The sequence below is a fragment of the Pseudopipra pipra genome, chromosome 8, assembly GCF_036250125.1.
Source record: "Pseudopipra pipra isolate bDixPip1 chromosome 8, bDixPip1.hap1, whole genome shotgun sequence".
In the NCBI taxonomy this organism is placed as follows: domain Eukaryota; kingdom Metazoa; phylum Chordata; class Aves; order Passeriformes; family Pipridae; genus Pseudopipra; species Pseudopipra pipra.
Genome location: NC_087556.1, coordinates 16,298,110 through 16,314,105, shown reverse-complemented (window position 1 = coordinate 16,314,105; position 15,996 = coordinate 16,298,110). Strand labels below are relative to the sequence as shown.

General features: G+C 39.9%; 1 protein-coding gene across 2 annotated transcripts in view; it reads right to left on the bottom strand.

Annotated features, from left to right (window-relative positions):
• The window catches only part of LOC135418407 (inactive ubiquitin carboxyl-terminal hydrolase 54-like), a 61,445-nt gene that overhangs the window by 36,789 nt on the left and 8,660 nt on the right, over positions 1 to 15,996 (bottom strand). For both annotated transcript variants that reach the window (XM_064663780.1, XM_064663781.1), the window contains exon 2: positions 100 to 936. In XM_064663780.1, the coding sequence (XP_064519850.1) occupies positions 100 to 246 (147 nt within the window). In that variant the 5' untranslated portion in view covers positions 247 to 936. The remainder of the gene's footprint in view (positions 1 to 99; positions 937 to 15,996) is intronic.

Below are 15,996 nucleotides of genomic sequence, written 5' to 3'. Positions count from 1 at the left end.
TACTCAAGCTTGGCTATATTTGTTCCACAGTCAAGCCCAGGAAAATACTGCAACAGACAGAGGGCAAAGACAGAAACATTCTTTATTCTATACTCTTACCTGTAGTGCACTATTCAGGAAGCAACTGTTCTGTCCTGGTTCATTGCTGAGACCTTTACTGGGTGCTATTGAGGTGGTATTTCGTGGAGTAAACATGCCCTGCACATTCCCCCGACCCACAGAAAAGTAATTTCTTTTCCAAGACATCTTCTAGTTTCAGCTGTAGAAAATGCAGGTTTGGGCTGGCAGAATATTTGACTTGATCAGACCCCTCCTTTCAAAAAATTTGAAACTGGAACAACATCCAATCTTCTTTAAACTATAGTTTAAACTGTATTTATCCTTTTGCCAGGACACAATTTGCTTCTTTTAAATCCAGCCTGGGATGCTATTCTTCATTTGCTGCTTACGTATGCAAAAACCTCTCCTACGAGCAGCCACATACAACGTTTGCAAAGGGAAGGAATCCATGGTCATGCAAGTTCATCTGTTATGCTGCTTCTCCCTTTTCCAAACAGGCAGTAACAAACGGCAAGTCAAGGAGGTCCCAGAAGCAAGGGAAGAAAAACAACAGCTACCTCCCACACCCCAAAAAACCCAGCTTCTGTAATCCTTCTATAATCCTCCTGCAGAAGACGGGAAAAATCCAATTAGTAAGGGTGCAAAGAAACCAAAATCAAACCGCAACCTTGGCAGCTCCCTTTCAGTCACATCTATCTTGGGTGATGAGAGAGACATTATCCTCACAGGGGAAAAAGAAGCAATTCCACAACTTGAGAGTGAAGAGCTGTAAAGAAGCAGAAAGTCTCCAACACAGTTCTTCTAATTCTGCGATCTTTAGAAATTTCTTCTCTTGATCCTCCTTTTGCAATCGGAATGCCCAGCCGTGCCAGAAAGCTTGAGAGAGAAAAATAATCAAAGGCTTGCGTCATTTAATTACTCTCTTGGTTTTGCGGTGTTCTGCCAAGACCAGTGTTGCCTCACCTCCCACAATACACTAAATCTTCTGAGACAAAGCAAAAAATATAAACCTTCCTCCACCCGAAAAATAAAATACTGAACAGAGAATTACTAGAAAAGCATGTAAAAGCAAGGGGGCTTGGAGTATGTTAGAAGGGTTAGAGAAGGAAGTTAGATTAAAAAAATAAAATACAACATTCAAGTGAACCTCACAGCAGTTTTCATACATATCCTTTACAATCCCGTAGTGTTAATTTTTTTTAAGAGCTCTCATTCATTCAAGCAGTTGTACAAGGATTTGTGATTCTGTGAACACGTGCTGTCCACCCCAGAACTGGGCTTTTGCACTGAACTTGGAAGGCCAAGAAGACATGCACAAGGCTCATCCCTGACTCAGCAGCCCACAGCTCTCTTCAGAACAAAAGTAGTCTCCAAACTTTCGCCACCAGAAACTTTGTGTATGTCTAAAATGCCGCTTAATCTAGGTACATGGGATATATGATGTCTTCCAAAAGACACAGATGTTTCTGAAGTCAGAATTATTCGATAGAAACTGCTCTTCCCATCGCAAGTTTACTTTTTCCCTCATCGCCAAAAACGCAGAAAAAACCCAGAATTATTTAAGAAATCCCTAGGAAGAGGAACCATGAGATTCATGGCAAAACACTTTTATAAAGTTTTCCAAGTGTAGTCCACCCATACATACAGAAACTTGCATAATATTTTCCGTGGACATTCCCAATGACGTTTAGGATTATCCCATTTTTGATACATCTAATAACAACTGAAATTACCTATTATGGCTGGTATGAGCAAGATTACTCTAATCCAAATGTACTCAAGTGTTAATTGCAGCATGAAGTCACTTCAAAATAGACATATGTAGAGTTCGTGCATCAGCAAAATTAACTAAGAGAATAATACTTTACAAAGATATCCTGGGTATCCACAAAGGCACATTTTTCACCTTCCTCACAATTACAAATTCTTCATCTTCTCTCAAAAGACAGAAAAGAACTTCCTCAATATCTGCAAATGGATTACAGCAGCCTAACACATTCCCTTCTAGTAATATTTTCTTTGTACTTCTGTTAAACGCATTCTACAAATATCAATGAAGTCTCAGCGCTGCTGTAAGGCAGGCAAATATCTACATACAGATGAATAGTCTTCTTGGTTGCCAATGTGCCATGCAAAATTTTAGATGTGCTTGCAAGCCTGCAGACACAGACCATTACCACGCCTGTCACACAACATTCCTGAGCGCTGAACCTACACACAGGATTCATTTCAAAGCAATTTCACCCTCAGCCCCCTTTCTTTGCTCAATCCCTTAATGAACCATGAGCCAACCAGACCGTGTGAGCTAATTCAGTTTCAAGCAACAGGGATCTCTATAAACCACCACCACTTGCAATAGGTGCAATGGCTAAGCCTGCACCGCAGAGACTGAGCAGAACGCTGCGAGGAATGAGCCAAGACAGGCAGCGCTGCCTCACAAAAACCACTGAGTCAAGCACTGTCTTCTTTCTGCAGCACTTACAAAAAATGAAAAATGCAATCCAAAACATGCCCAAGATGCACAGCTGAGACCAGCACCTATCCAGTGAACTTCAAAACAAAATTCTGCTCTCAAAATGGGCTGTAAAACTAACCTTTAAGTACTTTTTGAGCCAAGCTGTCTCAGTTATGACAAAGCGAATACAATTTTTTATTGTCTTGGAACCAGAATCAAGATTATAGGCTTTGTACTTCGCCTGTCGTTGCAGCAAGACTACTTTGAGCTGGCCCAAACCCTCAGAGTATCTGTGCAAGCTTAGTACCTGCACTGCAACTGCACAGGCTTAGCAGGACAGACTTCTTACCACACGTTGGCCATGATCGCTCACAGGAGCAAGTTCAGTTTGCTCATTTGGCTACGTGGACCTTGCAAAGCTATGAACAAGCAGAAAACACTGAAGCTGGTAACCACCCAGTTAGGACAAAACCAGATCTCTGGAGGCAGCTTCACAATGTGCCAAACTCTAAAAAACTTATTAACATTATATACCAGCTCATGTTAAACAAATGTTATACAAATGTTATGAGTAAATAAAATATTAAAAAAGAGTATATAATAAAAAAGTAAACCAAACATTCTAGCTTATCCCATCAATTCATGCTGTTTGGTAGCAGCTTTCTTCAGGAACCAGGGAAGGCTCTGAGCTGCAGAGACAGGCTGAGCAGACAAGAGAGGCACGGGGCATCACTCCAGCACTGCACCCCCAAAGCAAAGCTGGCCATAGTTCAGCATGTACTTCTGGCCTGAAGAAAGGCGAGGCTGCCCTTTGCCAGCACAGCACAGCACTCTACAAGACGTACCACACAAGATTTCAAGACCCTGTTCATCTCCATATTCCCTTGCTAAATCAATCATAAAGAAACATAACATCTCAACTTGCATCCTTTGTTCTCTGGCAAGGTCCCACTATCACAGTTCATTTGAAGGGGGGGGGAAATGTAACACCCCTCTCTTACTGCAGTCCATGTCTCTCCAAACATTTTAGGCTATTGCTTGAACCCCCATTTCCAGGCACATGGCTGAATTAGAACAATTTGTTCAGGAAAGGAGATGCTTCTATTTAGCACTAGGTATGGCTGAAACCACCAACTAAGTATTTATCACACTATTAAATAAAAGTAGGAAGTCTAGAATTTACTGTTCATTACTTTATTTCTAAAGAAACTTTGAAAACACTAAGCAAAGTAAATGCTTCAATGTGTGAACGTGTGTGATTTTAGAGAAGAGATTCCTCATCCCCAAGATCCTACCACCTCTTCTGGTGGTAGGGAGTAGATTAATGGTGTTAAGGGCAAATTGTTCCTTCCCATGCCATGACATCTCTGAAAGCCTAAATGGTGAGAAACAGTTTTTAAATCCCTTATTTAAATATTTTTTCATAACAAGAAAAGAAGAAAGACAGACATGTCCAAGACAATGGGGTTTGGTGAAACTTTTCGCCCAGATGGCTTCTGACAGTGTGGCTCTTCCACTGAAGAAACACAAGAATGATCCCATTGACTGATCTCATGGCTGTTCTCAGCTAGAGGGAAAGTTTTTAGAACTAGAGGCTTGAGAACACACTTTCTCCATGTAGCTGCAATGATGAAAGTATTTGCTAACTTCTGCATGGATTAAATTATATTTAATTGCAGAGTTATCAATATTAGGACCTTCATTTACAGTTTAGACACCCCAAAAGATAGTCAGCTTTGCAAGTCACTTTAAATTCAATCTTGAAGGTGATGAAATAAAATAGAGGGATGGAAAGAGTTCCCAATACCAAGTAACCATGAGGTTGGATGAAGAAAAGAATGAACAAGGCAGTGACCTCAAAGGTAAACATTCCTCACAGACGTCAGCTGCTGCACAACCAAAGAGGGGATGGCTTCCTCCTCTTTGAGGATGTCTCTTCTTTTTGAGATTCTTAGCTAGCCAGAAATACTGGACAGATTTATTTGCACACCTAGATGATAAAGTACAACTACAAAATGATAGATTTCCATTCATCTCTGTTACCAAGAATTTTTTGACAGTAGAAATGGGACAACAGAGGAAAAAAAATTTCTGCTTTATGCATGCGTTTTCTCAGTCTTGATTGCAATGCTGGGAAAAAGGGGTGGGGATGAGTCTGTAATGCTTTTCCTATCAAGCTTACACCCACTTGACACTCTTTCCTCTTAAAGGAACAACTTAATTACCTGGCTCTGTGCTACTTGTGCCCACTGGGTGGAACCAGGAACTGAGAGCACCTTACAGTGCCACTCATGCCCACAACAGACTCATACTGGTCTTCCTTCTTTTTTATTCTGCTATTGCACAATTCTCAGTCTCTCAAGTGCTGTAAAGTTACAACAAAGCTTTGAGGATCAGAGACTTAAGCTAACTTCACAGAATCTTGCTGGAAAATATACTCAGAATTTCTGAAGGTTAAGATAAATGCTCTTTCAAACACCAATCCTTCCACTTAACTGATGCAAAAGTAATTATCCAAATGTTTGGCTAAAAGTTGTTAGTAAAGACCATCGAAATGATTTTGGAATGAAGACTAAAAACAAAACTTCCCCCAAATCCACAGACTACTATTTCAGAGAGTAGGGGTACGCAAACCTGATTAAAGGTTTCCCAGAGGACACAATAAAGGTCATTTCTGAGGGATAACCTCATGATAATGGAAAACAAAACTGAAAGGAGCAGACAGAACAGCAAGCAAACTAGCATAACAAAGATCTAATTTTGGTCACTAGCAAGGTATTTTTTCAGCTACCAACCACCATCCTGTAATCAGGACACTGATGGGTCAAATTGCCTTCTGGGAATACAGGTGCCTGAAGTGGGAATGCTGGCATTACTGTAGACAGCTTACTGCTTCTACAGTGATTGGAAGGAAAAAACTGAAAAATTCTATGAAGAAAGAGTCTGTTCTTACACAGACTTTTCAAACCAATAAATAACCCATGAAATATGAAAACAAATATGTTCCTGTTATCTGCTCAGACCAGCAAGGGGCATGGAGAGACCACATTCTGCAGAAACACCCCGAAGTGAGACTCTGCAAGCTCCTGGGGTCAAGTATAGCTTCATACTGCATGAAAATACTCTTTACAGCAGATACAGTTCTCCAACTTCCTCATCCAAAATGCTCATGGGTTTTATAAGACTCAGTGGACTGCCTCTTAAAACAGTGTAATGAAATCTTGCAAACACTTACCTAATCTGAATCATTTGATTTTAAGCCTGACAGTCAGCCAACTCTATTTAAAGAGCATCTTTCACAGTAAAAAAAAAAAAAAAAAAAAAAACAAACCACCAGCAGAAAGTCATTGGCTTTGAACTGCAGAAGGTTCAGTGATGGTGGAAGGGTGAAAATTTCTACCTTCTACCTCTCAGGCTCAAGGGAGCTTCTTCCCACATGCCTGCAGGTTCTCCCCCAAGGTTACAAAGTCTTTTCTGCAGCCCTTCCTGAAAGAAGGACCTCAGCTGATAAACACCTGTGTTCTGTGCAAACTCACAACCATGCAGACTTTTGTTCAGAATTGTCACTTATCCTATAGAGCTATTGGGACAGTAGGGTAGCCATGTCCAGAGTTTCATAAAGCAGTTAAGAAGACTCAAAGTATTCAGCTGGCTTTCAAATAATAAGAAAAGCTATTAACACTCATCCAGTAAAGAGCTCTAATACAACATGACAATTATTCAAAGGCAAATTACAAATAAAATAAATAAATAAAAAGGCCAAACACACAGGTCTACTTATCTAAAGCCAGCATTGTGGCCTTTTCTGATCAACAATAACTTAGTCTGAAAGATGATCTAGAAGCTTCTGGAGTAAAGCATCTCTTCTTAGACACTGTAATTTATAAAATCACAGTGTGGGATAATTGAGTAATAAAGGGCTTCTGTCAGAAGACAAATAATGAGAAAGTGGAGGTCAGAACTAGAGATGCAAATGTCACATTATTTACTTTGTGTGGGGCTTATTGCCAAAACACACTTTACTCCCTGGATAAAACTTCTACTCATATCAAAACCATGATATTAATAACCACTTCTCTCATCCACCACAGTACTTTCAGCACATGCATTTGCTGTGAAGGTTACAGGGAATAGAGGCACAGAAACCCACAGCCTACTTCCAAAAACCTTTGGAAGCAGCAGCCCCCCTTTATATTACACAGCCCTGCTATCTCAGCAACTTTTCTCTGACAGTTGAAGAAGGAAAGAATATAAGTAAAATTAAGAAAGTCTGCCCAACCTTAAGGAAATTCAAACCCTTTCAAAACAATCTGCACTCCCTTCAGATCTCCCCTTCACAGTTGTGCAGCTCTTTTAAAAGACTGCCATACATGATAATAAAAGCTGCATCTTAACACACCTGGATTTCCAAAGTGCTTATTCTCAAGTTTGGTATTACTTTCTACATGAAATCTAAGTTTATTCTCCCAAGCCTGCATTTAAAAAACACCCTATGTTCCCTTAGACCTGGTGCTAGACATTTCACAAGGAAGAAGGGGGGGTGAAGCCAGCTTTTCATCCCACTCCACATGGAACTTGTGGAGTTTAGATAAATGGGAAAAAACACAGCAGCTTCAAATGTTATGCAAGTGTTCAAAAGCAGTTAAACATCACCAATCAATCCTGCATAACACAGAAAATCATGACAAATAGGAACAGGGCAGCTGTCAACCATATGGTGAAATGGAAGGTTCTAGTTTGATTCTAGAGAACACTCAGCTGCCAGTTATTCCCTTTTCAAACTTCACCTTGGCTTTCCAAAGGGAGCTGCAAGATGAATTCAGTATTGGATTCAGCCTCCAGATATAAACATTTTGACTGCAAAATTCTGTATTATATAGCCACGAGCTACTGCAAAAAGATTTCAAGGCCCTTTCTCCTATGGCATCTTATTAACAAAAAAATAAGCCTCATCTCTCTTCCTATAATACCACTGACCCAAGAAAACAAGAGTTTTCCACTTTGGCTTGTAAATTCCAGCCCAACAATGACTTAAAGAGTTCCTAGAAGCTTTAAGTAGTCAGTAGTATCCAAAAACATAAGGCTTATTGACTGGTAACTTTTTAAATCCTAAATCCTGCTGCCATTCTTTTCCTGACCTTGCAGATTTTCACTGCTGAACAGAAAAATTCTTCCTCTTCTGTAACTGTAACTGCTACCTTGTTATAACTATGAGTTCTCCTGTCAATCTTCACACCCCATTCCTAGCTTAAAACAGAAATCAGTAGCTATCAACTCCCAAATCATACTCTTTACATTATAGCACCACAAAACCCTGTTTCATTAAACTCTATTTATTATACCTTGATTTCAGTTAAGTTTGGAACAACTGAATGTGTTAATACAAATATCCATATAGAATAACAACCATGAGTAAACAAGAAATGGATTTTGCAAGAAAACCAACAAACAGAAGAAGCCAGGCACCATTAGTACTTTGATTTCAAAGGAAACAATGCAGATTAAGCAAAGGCAGCAACACACTGAGAGTAGTAATAGACTTTGACCAAATAGATGGAGAGTTTTTGGGTGGGAAAAATAGGTCTTTCCATTGATATGTTCAGAATCTCAAATACTGTTGTGCCCAGGTAGTGCTCAAGAGAAAAGATGACACCCAGAGCAGATATCAGTTTCTTGAACACGAGCACTTAATGGAGTTTTTGATACCACTGCCTAGTGAAAACCTCCCCAAAGGGTGGGCAACCAATCCCACCTCGCTTGTGATCAACAGCTGGGGCCAGACAATGTATTTGTTAGTACCATAAAAGCATTTATTGGCTCCCTCTTTTCTCTTAGCTCAGTATAGTATTTGGTCTAAAAGTATTTGGTTCTAGATTATTCTCAAACTATTAATTCACTGTATTTTGTGTTTTATCTATACCACCATTACCACATATCAGGATAGCTTGCAGCTCTCATGTTCTTGACAGACTAATAACATACCAAGTTGCAAAACTAAAGCAGTTCAGAGGAACTCATATAAACAGAGAGTAAAGAAAGAGTGAGCAGCAGTTTATGGTGCTTGTGCTGGGTCCCAGTATTAGATACTTACATAATTTTCCCCCTGTTTTGCTAAAACTGACAAGCAGAAGGAGCACTGCTACACTGCAGAACATTATACAGATTCATACTTCACATAAAAATATAAAACCATGCACCCAGCATCCACAACATGCTGATTATTTCTCTTTTTTTAAGCAATCATCTGTGCTGTATAGTTATAAATAACACTTCAGCAGAATCACGAGTGTGCATAAGCACACATAAGCTGAGTTTAAGATCATTACTATTTAGTTTTAGAGGAAGAAGTATAACTAATAGGAACAGGGAAACTCGTTTTTGCTTCATTTGGCTTTGGATACAGAAGCATTTTGCCACAAAACCCACAGAAGACTTCCAAACCTGAGTAGGAAAAACATTTCCACATACCACAAGAAAAAGCTTACTGAATCAAAACATTCCATATCCAACAGCAGTTAACAGCATATGGAAAGAGTAAAACAAACAAACAGGTTGGGAAAAACATACCATGACACCACACATCTCACTAACAACCAGGAACAGACAAGCAGGGGGAGCAGAACTCTAAGCCTCATTTCTTGTTTTCTGTACAACCAGGAGACCAGGAGAAGAAAACATCTGACTGAGCCATTTAGGGAAATTATAGAGGAAAAGACTCTCTCTGCAAGTTGGTGAGCTGGGTCTTTTCCTTTGCTAAACAGGGAACAAATAGACACGATCAAACCTCGGAATTTTACATCCCAAAGTAGCAAATAAAAGTGTTTGTCATATGCTGCCACGGCATCCCTGTGGCTCCTGCACTTCAAGACCTGACCTGGCCAACTGGTCACTGCTGGCTGAGCCAACAGCCATGGACATACTGTGCCTCTCCCCAGCTGCAGACTCATTCCACCACACAATCTCAGCAAGCAAAGAGCCATTTTACTGGGCCCTGTGTGTTTTAAAGAAGAGGGTAATGACAACTGAACTCATAACAGTCCTGAACTTGCAGCTAATCATCAAACACAGGCAAGGTCATGTAATGATTCTTGCAAATACAGGAAAGGAGCCCTTGTATAACAGGATGTGCAGCTAACTCCATTACCTGAAATTTTACTGTCACTGAGAAGCCCCTTACAAATGGACAAATTGCTTAAATTCTTCTGGTATAAGACATCTTCTGAAAGATGTACTAGAACAAATATTTTGGAGAACAAAACCACTCTGATATCTGTTAATCAAGCAGTTGTAATAAAAGTCTTCAAACCAAGTTTAACCTATTTCACCATGTTAAAGTTGGAGTAAATGGCTAAAACTGTCAAAAGATTCCTTGACTATCATACACAGTATATTCATCAAACACACTTCAGAAACTCAAATATTAGAGAATACATATAGTATACACAGACAGAAACTTCACATGTCAAAGCAGATTGTATAAGCAAGTTTTCTGAAATACAGATCTTTCATTTTATGTTAGAACTAATAGTAAGGTGAAGCCATGAGATTTGCACACTAATTTTCACAGAACTCTGGCCTCTTTGAATTCAAAGTCTGAACTCAAATTTCTAAATTACGATTCAAAGAGACTGGTTCTCTAAGTCTTACCAGATGCTACCATAAGAAACTACTTCCATATTGATTTAAAGAGCTTATAAAACTCTTCCCAAGATTTTAAGGTATTAAAATCTGTAAGGAATTTGCTGAGGGAAAAAAAAATGAACAAAATGCTGTTCATTTTATAAAATGCAGAAACAATGACACAATTACCTTGTATTAAAACCAGGCTTATGGAAATGATGTTATTGTTTTCATTCAGAAAGGTTATTTCATCTTCACCAGAAAAGTACCGTGAAACTACCAAATGCAAAAGGGATTATTTTGTGTCCTGCTGTGGCCTGGAGAGATCCACAAAGCATGAAAGAGACTCTTGTTAAGCACAGGCAGGCTCTGTCCTAATGGGTCACAGAAGCAGAAGCTGTGCAAATGCAGTATAATACAAGCTGAACAGACCAGCTGGGTGTTGGGGTAAGAAAAAGAAGAATGATGTCAACAGCTTTGATTTATTTTTTCTCTGCCTGGCGATAAAATGACCCTACTGAGTGGCACCAGAAGCTCCCTACAAAAAAAAAAAAACAAAAAAAACCAAAACAGGAAGCACTCAAGAGCAAGTATATACCCTGGAAGGAGTCCTTCTGCATAACTTGCAGATTGCTCATTGCCAGAAAAAGACCATGAAAAGGTAAGTCACAAGAGGTTTTTTTTGCAACTGGAAGAAGCCTGTTAAAGATGAAATTAAAACAGAATTATTAAGGTGCCCAGGAAGTTATAATACATTTAACAAACTGGTACATGTGGAAACATCCTTAATAGAACTTGTTGCTGTTGTTATTTTAAAACAGAATGAAAAGGAGTAAATTTAAGCATATGTACACATGTCCCCATATACAAAAACAAGGCCTGACCTGACAGCACTGCAAATTACCCAGCCAACAACAAATGTTAAAGCCACTAAATTCAACACTGAAAGAGTAGCTACAGAAAACTGCAGTCTAGCTCAACATCACAATAGGATTTCAGCCTCTAAATAAAAGGATGCTTACTTCAGAGGTTTAATTCCTTTCAGTTTCAATGCTGCTGTGGCTCTGAGCTCTACAGAAAAGCAAGCAGCTACTTCTGTTACTCTCCCAAATCTCATCCTGCACTGATGGCCAAAATCACTTGTGAAACTAAACACATGTGCCTGGCAAAAACCACATACACAAAGGATTACACAGCTCCTGGCTTAGTCCAGCACAGAACACATGAAATTTAGAAAGCACACTATCCTAAATTCATACATTCTATTCTGTGTACTCATTTCACCTTTTTTTCCCCCGAAGAGAAAAATGCCCAGCCTACAATGATGTGTGTCACCTCTAAAGCAAAGTGCCTCAGGGAACAGGGCTGGAGTACAGAGAAGTTTTGGGGAAAGGTCTCAGGCAAGAGACAACCGCAGCTCTAGGGGTTCTTCTGCTCCATCACACGCAACAGGGAATGGGAAAGTAACTGGGTCTCAGGATGACACTGTTTATGTAAGCATTTGGTTTCTGGCTTCTAATTATGTCTGTGATTCTTAGGAGTGTGGCTGTGCCACACATCACCCTTGGGGGCACGGGTACGGCCCCATCTTCCCTCTTGGGGAGATCAGGGGTGTTCAAAGATGAGGGCTCCAGGGACTGCAGGGTATGGCTGATTTCAGACATGGCACAACATTTCTGGTAAGACATCTGGGGTCATTCAGTGACTGACTGGCTGGGAAGCTGAGATATAGGTGGTAATGAAGTTGCACACAAGCTTAGTTTCACTTTGTTTTCCCTAGGTTTTTTTCAATCTTCTCTTTTTTAAAAAGCAAAATTTCTAGTACTATTTAAGTAAAAGACGGCTTTTGTGATGTTAAAATCCTTTCACTCTTTTAGGAACTCACCACAGGAGAAGGGTTAGAAATGTCTACCTCAAACTAGTCTCTAAGGCTTGCTTCTTCCTACGGGCTCCAGTACGGATTACAAAGTCATCCCCCACACCAGGATCTCCTAGAGCTGGTCACAGGGTAGTCTTCACCTTCCACTTGTACAGCAGTCACATGCCACATGCTGCCCACACCTTCTCCTGCCAAATCCTCTTAGTGCAAGACCTGCTGATATTGCTCCAGGCTCACCTCTACAACCATTGTAATGCTGTACAATAGAACTCGTTTTCCCCAGAATTCCCCTTGTGTTCCAAATGCTGGCAACACAAGAAGCCCTGAAGAGATGCAACTGTTGCATTAGCAACTTGTGCACAAACACGGACCCAGAACACCAGCAAGGCAATAAAAGGACAAAAGCAAACACCGTAGTGTTTAAAGTCCTCTCCCTCAGAATAACCAGGCTTCAAGGAACAATCAGCTGACATCTGAGAAAGCAATATCTGTGACAGCTATCCTTATCAAGAAGAGTTACTACACCACAATGGTATTTTCAGTCACGTCATTACACCACGATAAATGTTGAGAAATCATTTACAACATTTTTTTCAGTACTAGAAGAAAGCATTCAGACATTACTATAATTATTATTATCATCCGTTGCTTAACCAGCATTACAAGAAGTCACACTTCCTTATACACACACCTGTAAGGGAAACAGGAAAAAATAAGAATATTTTATCTAGATTAAGAGTCTGTGCATCCTTCCTCTGTGATTAAGAAAATAAAATAAATCATACACATATGTGTGCACACATGCAACTAAGTGGCTGATCTGGAAAAATCTTACATTTCTAGTCAAGTGGAACTGAAGTCACTCTATTTGAAGCTTAACTACTCTGAGCTTGAGCCAAAATGTGTGGTGCTACATATTTTTTCTTTGCTAAACTAGAAGGAAGTTTTTCTGGCTTTTTGGCATTCTCATTTTTTCCCAGTTCACCCAACTTCTTCAATTCCAACATACTCTGGTGACCCAGGCACTCAACAATTTAGGGCAGCAATAGTAACTCACATCCTCTTGTGAAATCAAGTACATGAGAAGCTTCAGATAAAATCTATATTAATAGGCATGGAATTCCACATTGGTTAAAAAGACTATTATTATGATCCAGAACATCAGAACCTGAAAAGATAGAACTGGAAAATGGATGAAATGACATAGCTGTGACATATTATTCTTTGGAAGAAGTAATCTGGTCTCATATTTGTGAAAACTCCCAGGAGAAACAGCAACTGATTAACATCAGTTGGCTCATGGTGGAATCAAAAACTGTGGTATTGCAAAACTTTCTTTGAAATGCATTTGTTCCAGCTCTCTTCATTTTGCTTTTTGATTATGTTTATAATTATTCAGAAGGGTAGTCTGAGCATAAATTTCTCTAACACATTGCTGTGACTATATCCCACTATTCCCCCTTCCCATGGTATGTCAGTCTCCCTATATTCCTTTCTAAGGGTCTTTGACTCTAGCATAATATTGACTTTCCCATCTGTAAGTGCATTATTAAATCCTTCCCCAAAAGTTGATGGTGCCAGCCTTCACCAGCCATTAGTTACATTATAAAGCAAGTGCTTCTGTTTTCTCTCCCTCAGAGAAGATGGAAACATACCAAAAACATCTACAAAACTATCTGGTTATCCTCCAAATCACTCCTTTCCTGCCAAGCACGGAGAAGCTCAGCAGCAAAGCAGCAGGTGTGCCAAAACCATTGTTCATCCTGACAGCCACCACAGTCTGCTTCCTTCGCTCCTCAGGCTGTTTGTCATGTTTCTCTGGCCTTAAACGGAGAACTCTTTAACCTGGAATTATCCTGTTTGGGTTTATAGGACAACTAAAACTTTGAGACCACTGTCACGAGTTATGCCTACATTATAAACTAACAACTTCAGAAAACTCCTGTATGTCCACTGCACCACTTCTCTGTCAAAAAAAAACAAGAGGCTTCTTAACTGCCAATTAAAAAAAAAAAAAAAAAGCCTAAGGCTTCCCTAACTCCACAAAGTTCAAATGTACTAGAAGAAGGACATAAAGGACATATCTCAGACAGGCATCATCTGAGAGTAACCCTATTAAATAACCAAAGGAAGCCAAAATCTCAGGGCTACCACTGCAGTGAAGAGGGCACTTCTCTCTCTCCATGCAAGTGCTCTGGGGAGGGCAGTTCACACTTAGGCTCACAGAAGCAAACTCAGCCCACAACATTAGCACTTTTGGAAGGATGGTAGGAAGGGAGGAGAGTGCTTACTGTATTTGCTACTGGGTTAGTAACCTGAATCAGCTTATCAAGATGTTAGGGCAAGGAGAGTGGGACTTCCTCTTCCAGGTATGGATCAGATAAACCTTGCCTCTGCAGACTGTGATCAATACCTTTGTAATCCTGGTCTATTTTAAGCTGCCTGAGAATTTATTCCTTAAAAAAAATTAGAATGCATTTGAACAAGCAGAACGTTTATTATTCTGAATGTTGAGTACTGAACACATACACAGATTAGTCCCCCCTCACCTCCTCTGATGACAAACTCTAGAACCGGATTTATCATTTTGTGGAACTAAAACCTCTGCTTAGTGTCACCAAATGTATCAAAATAGTGTGAAGTTTTGGGGGTTTTTCTTAAATCTATAAATTTAAATAAAAATGTACTTCTTGCTAAGCTGAAGCAGTGAGACGTATGGAATATAGTGATAGACTTCCAACAATTGCAAAAAGATTACTAATTTTGGACACAAGACACTTTACAGAAGGCAGAGGAGCAGGAAACCAGCTGAAGCAAGTTGACTTTTATAAATCAAAACATTAAAATAACAGAAAAGCTCTATCTACATTTAGTACCTCATTTCATTATCAACTTTCTAACACAGAATTCAACGAAGAGAAGGAAGGAAAACCACATCTAACTTACCAAAAAAACAGTCTAGCGAGCTTCTGACTAGGTAATACTTACACTGTAAAGTAAGTGGGACTGGAAAGGAACTGCCAACATCCCTTCCAGCTGCGACAATCATGAAGGTGAGAAGAGATTGTGACTCGCTTTATCTTCAAATTTATCACACATACTATTAGATAGAAGAACCTACAGTATGGTGGACCAGAGGCAGCTTATGGCTTAGAAAGTGCCTCTGCACAGAGGTAGAACATCATAAATAAAATGTGCACATATGAAACACCACTTAACAGCAGGACTGGAATATTGAAAAGAAAACTCTTAACAAACTGAAGCAATATTCTTTCTCTGCATCTTAGAAACAAAGGCAAGCCACACTGAAAAGCAGAAATTTCTACCTTTCAATACCATACGTAGGAGAGAATTCCTATGACAATCTGGATTCAATTAAAAAAAAGTCATGTCGCAGCAGTGGTGACACTGAATTAAAACAACAGATTTAAAAATCAGAAAGACCTACCTTCAGAAGCCACTTTTTGTTTATTGCGTGAACTCCACACTGGTATTGCAACAACAGCTGGATATCAAAGTGAGTTGGGAAAACTCTCAGAGCACTCACTGCTAGAGTAACTGCTCTGAGTAATACTTGCACAGAGAAATTACTTAAGGGAGGAGGAAAGAGCTAGAATAGCGTGGGAGGGGACAACCTGCTGTTTCAAACAATAGGAAGCTGTTAAAACAAAAAACAAGGGCCTCCCTCAGCACAGGAAAGTCTCATTGGAAAAGCGCTGCCCCGCTGCCACCTACCAGGCAGGCAGCTCTGACAACAGAGATAAGGCCCGAGGCCCTGCCCCGCTCACCGACAACTCCCTTTGGAAACAGGGCCAGGCAGGACGGAGGAAGGTTTTCCAAACCCTTTTATAAAAGAGACCTGATCGGGGGAAGACAAGGCTGCAAGGGATGACTTCATTTTACAGCAGCAGCCTGCCTGTGCAAGGTAGGGTTGCCCTCAGTGTGACAAGTGATCTGGAGAGGTTGCTGCAAACTCTTCAGT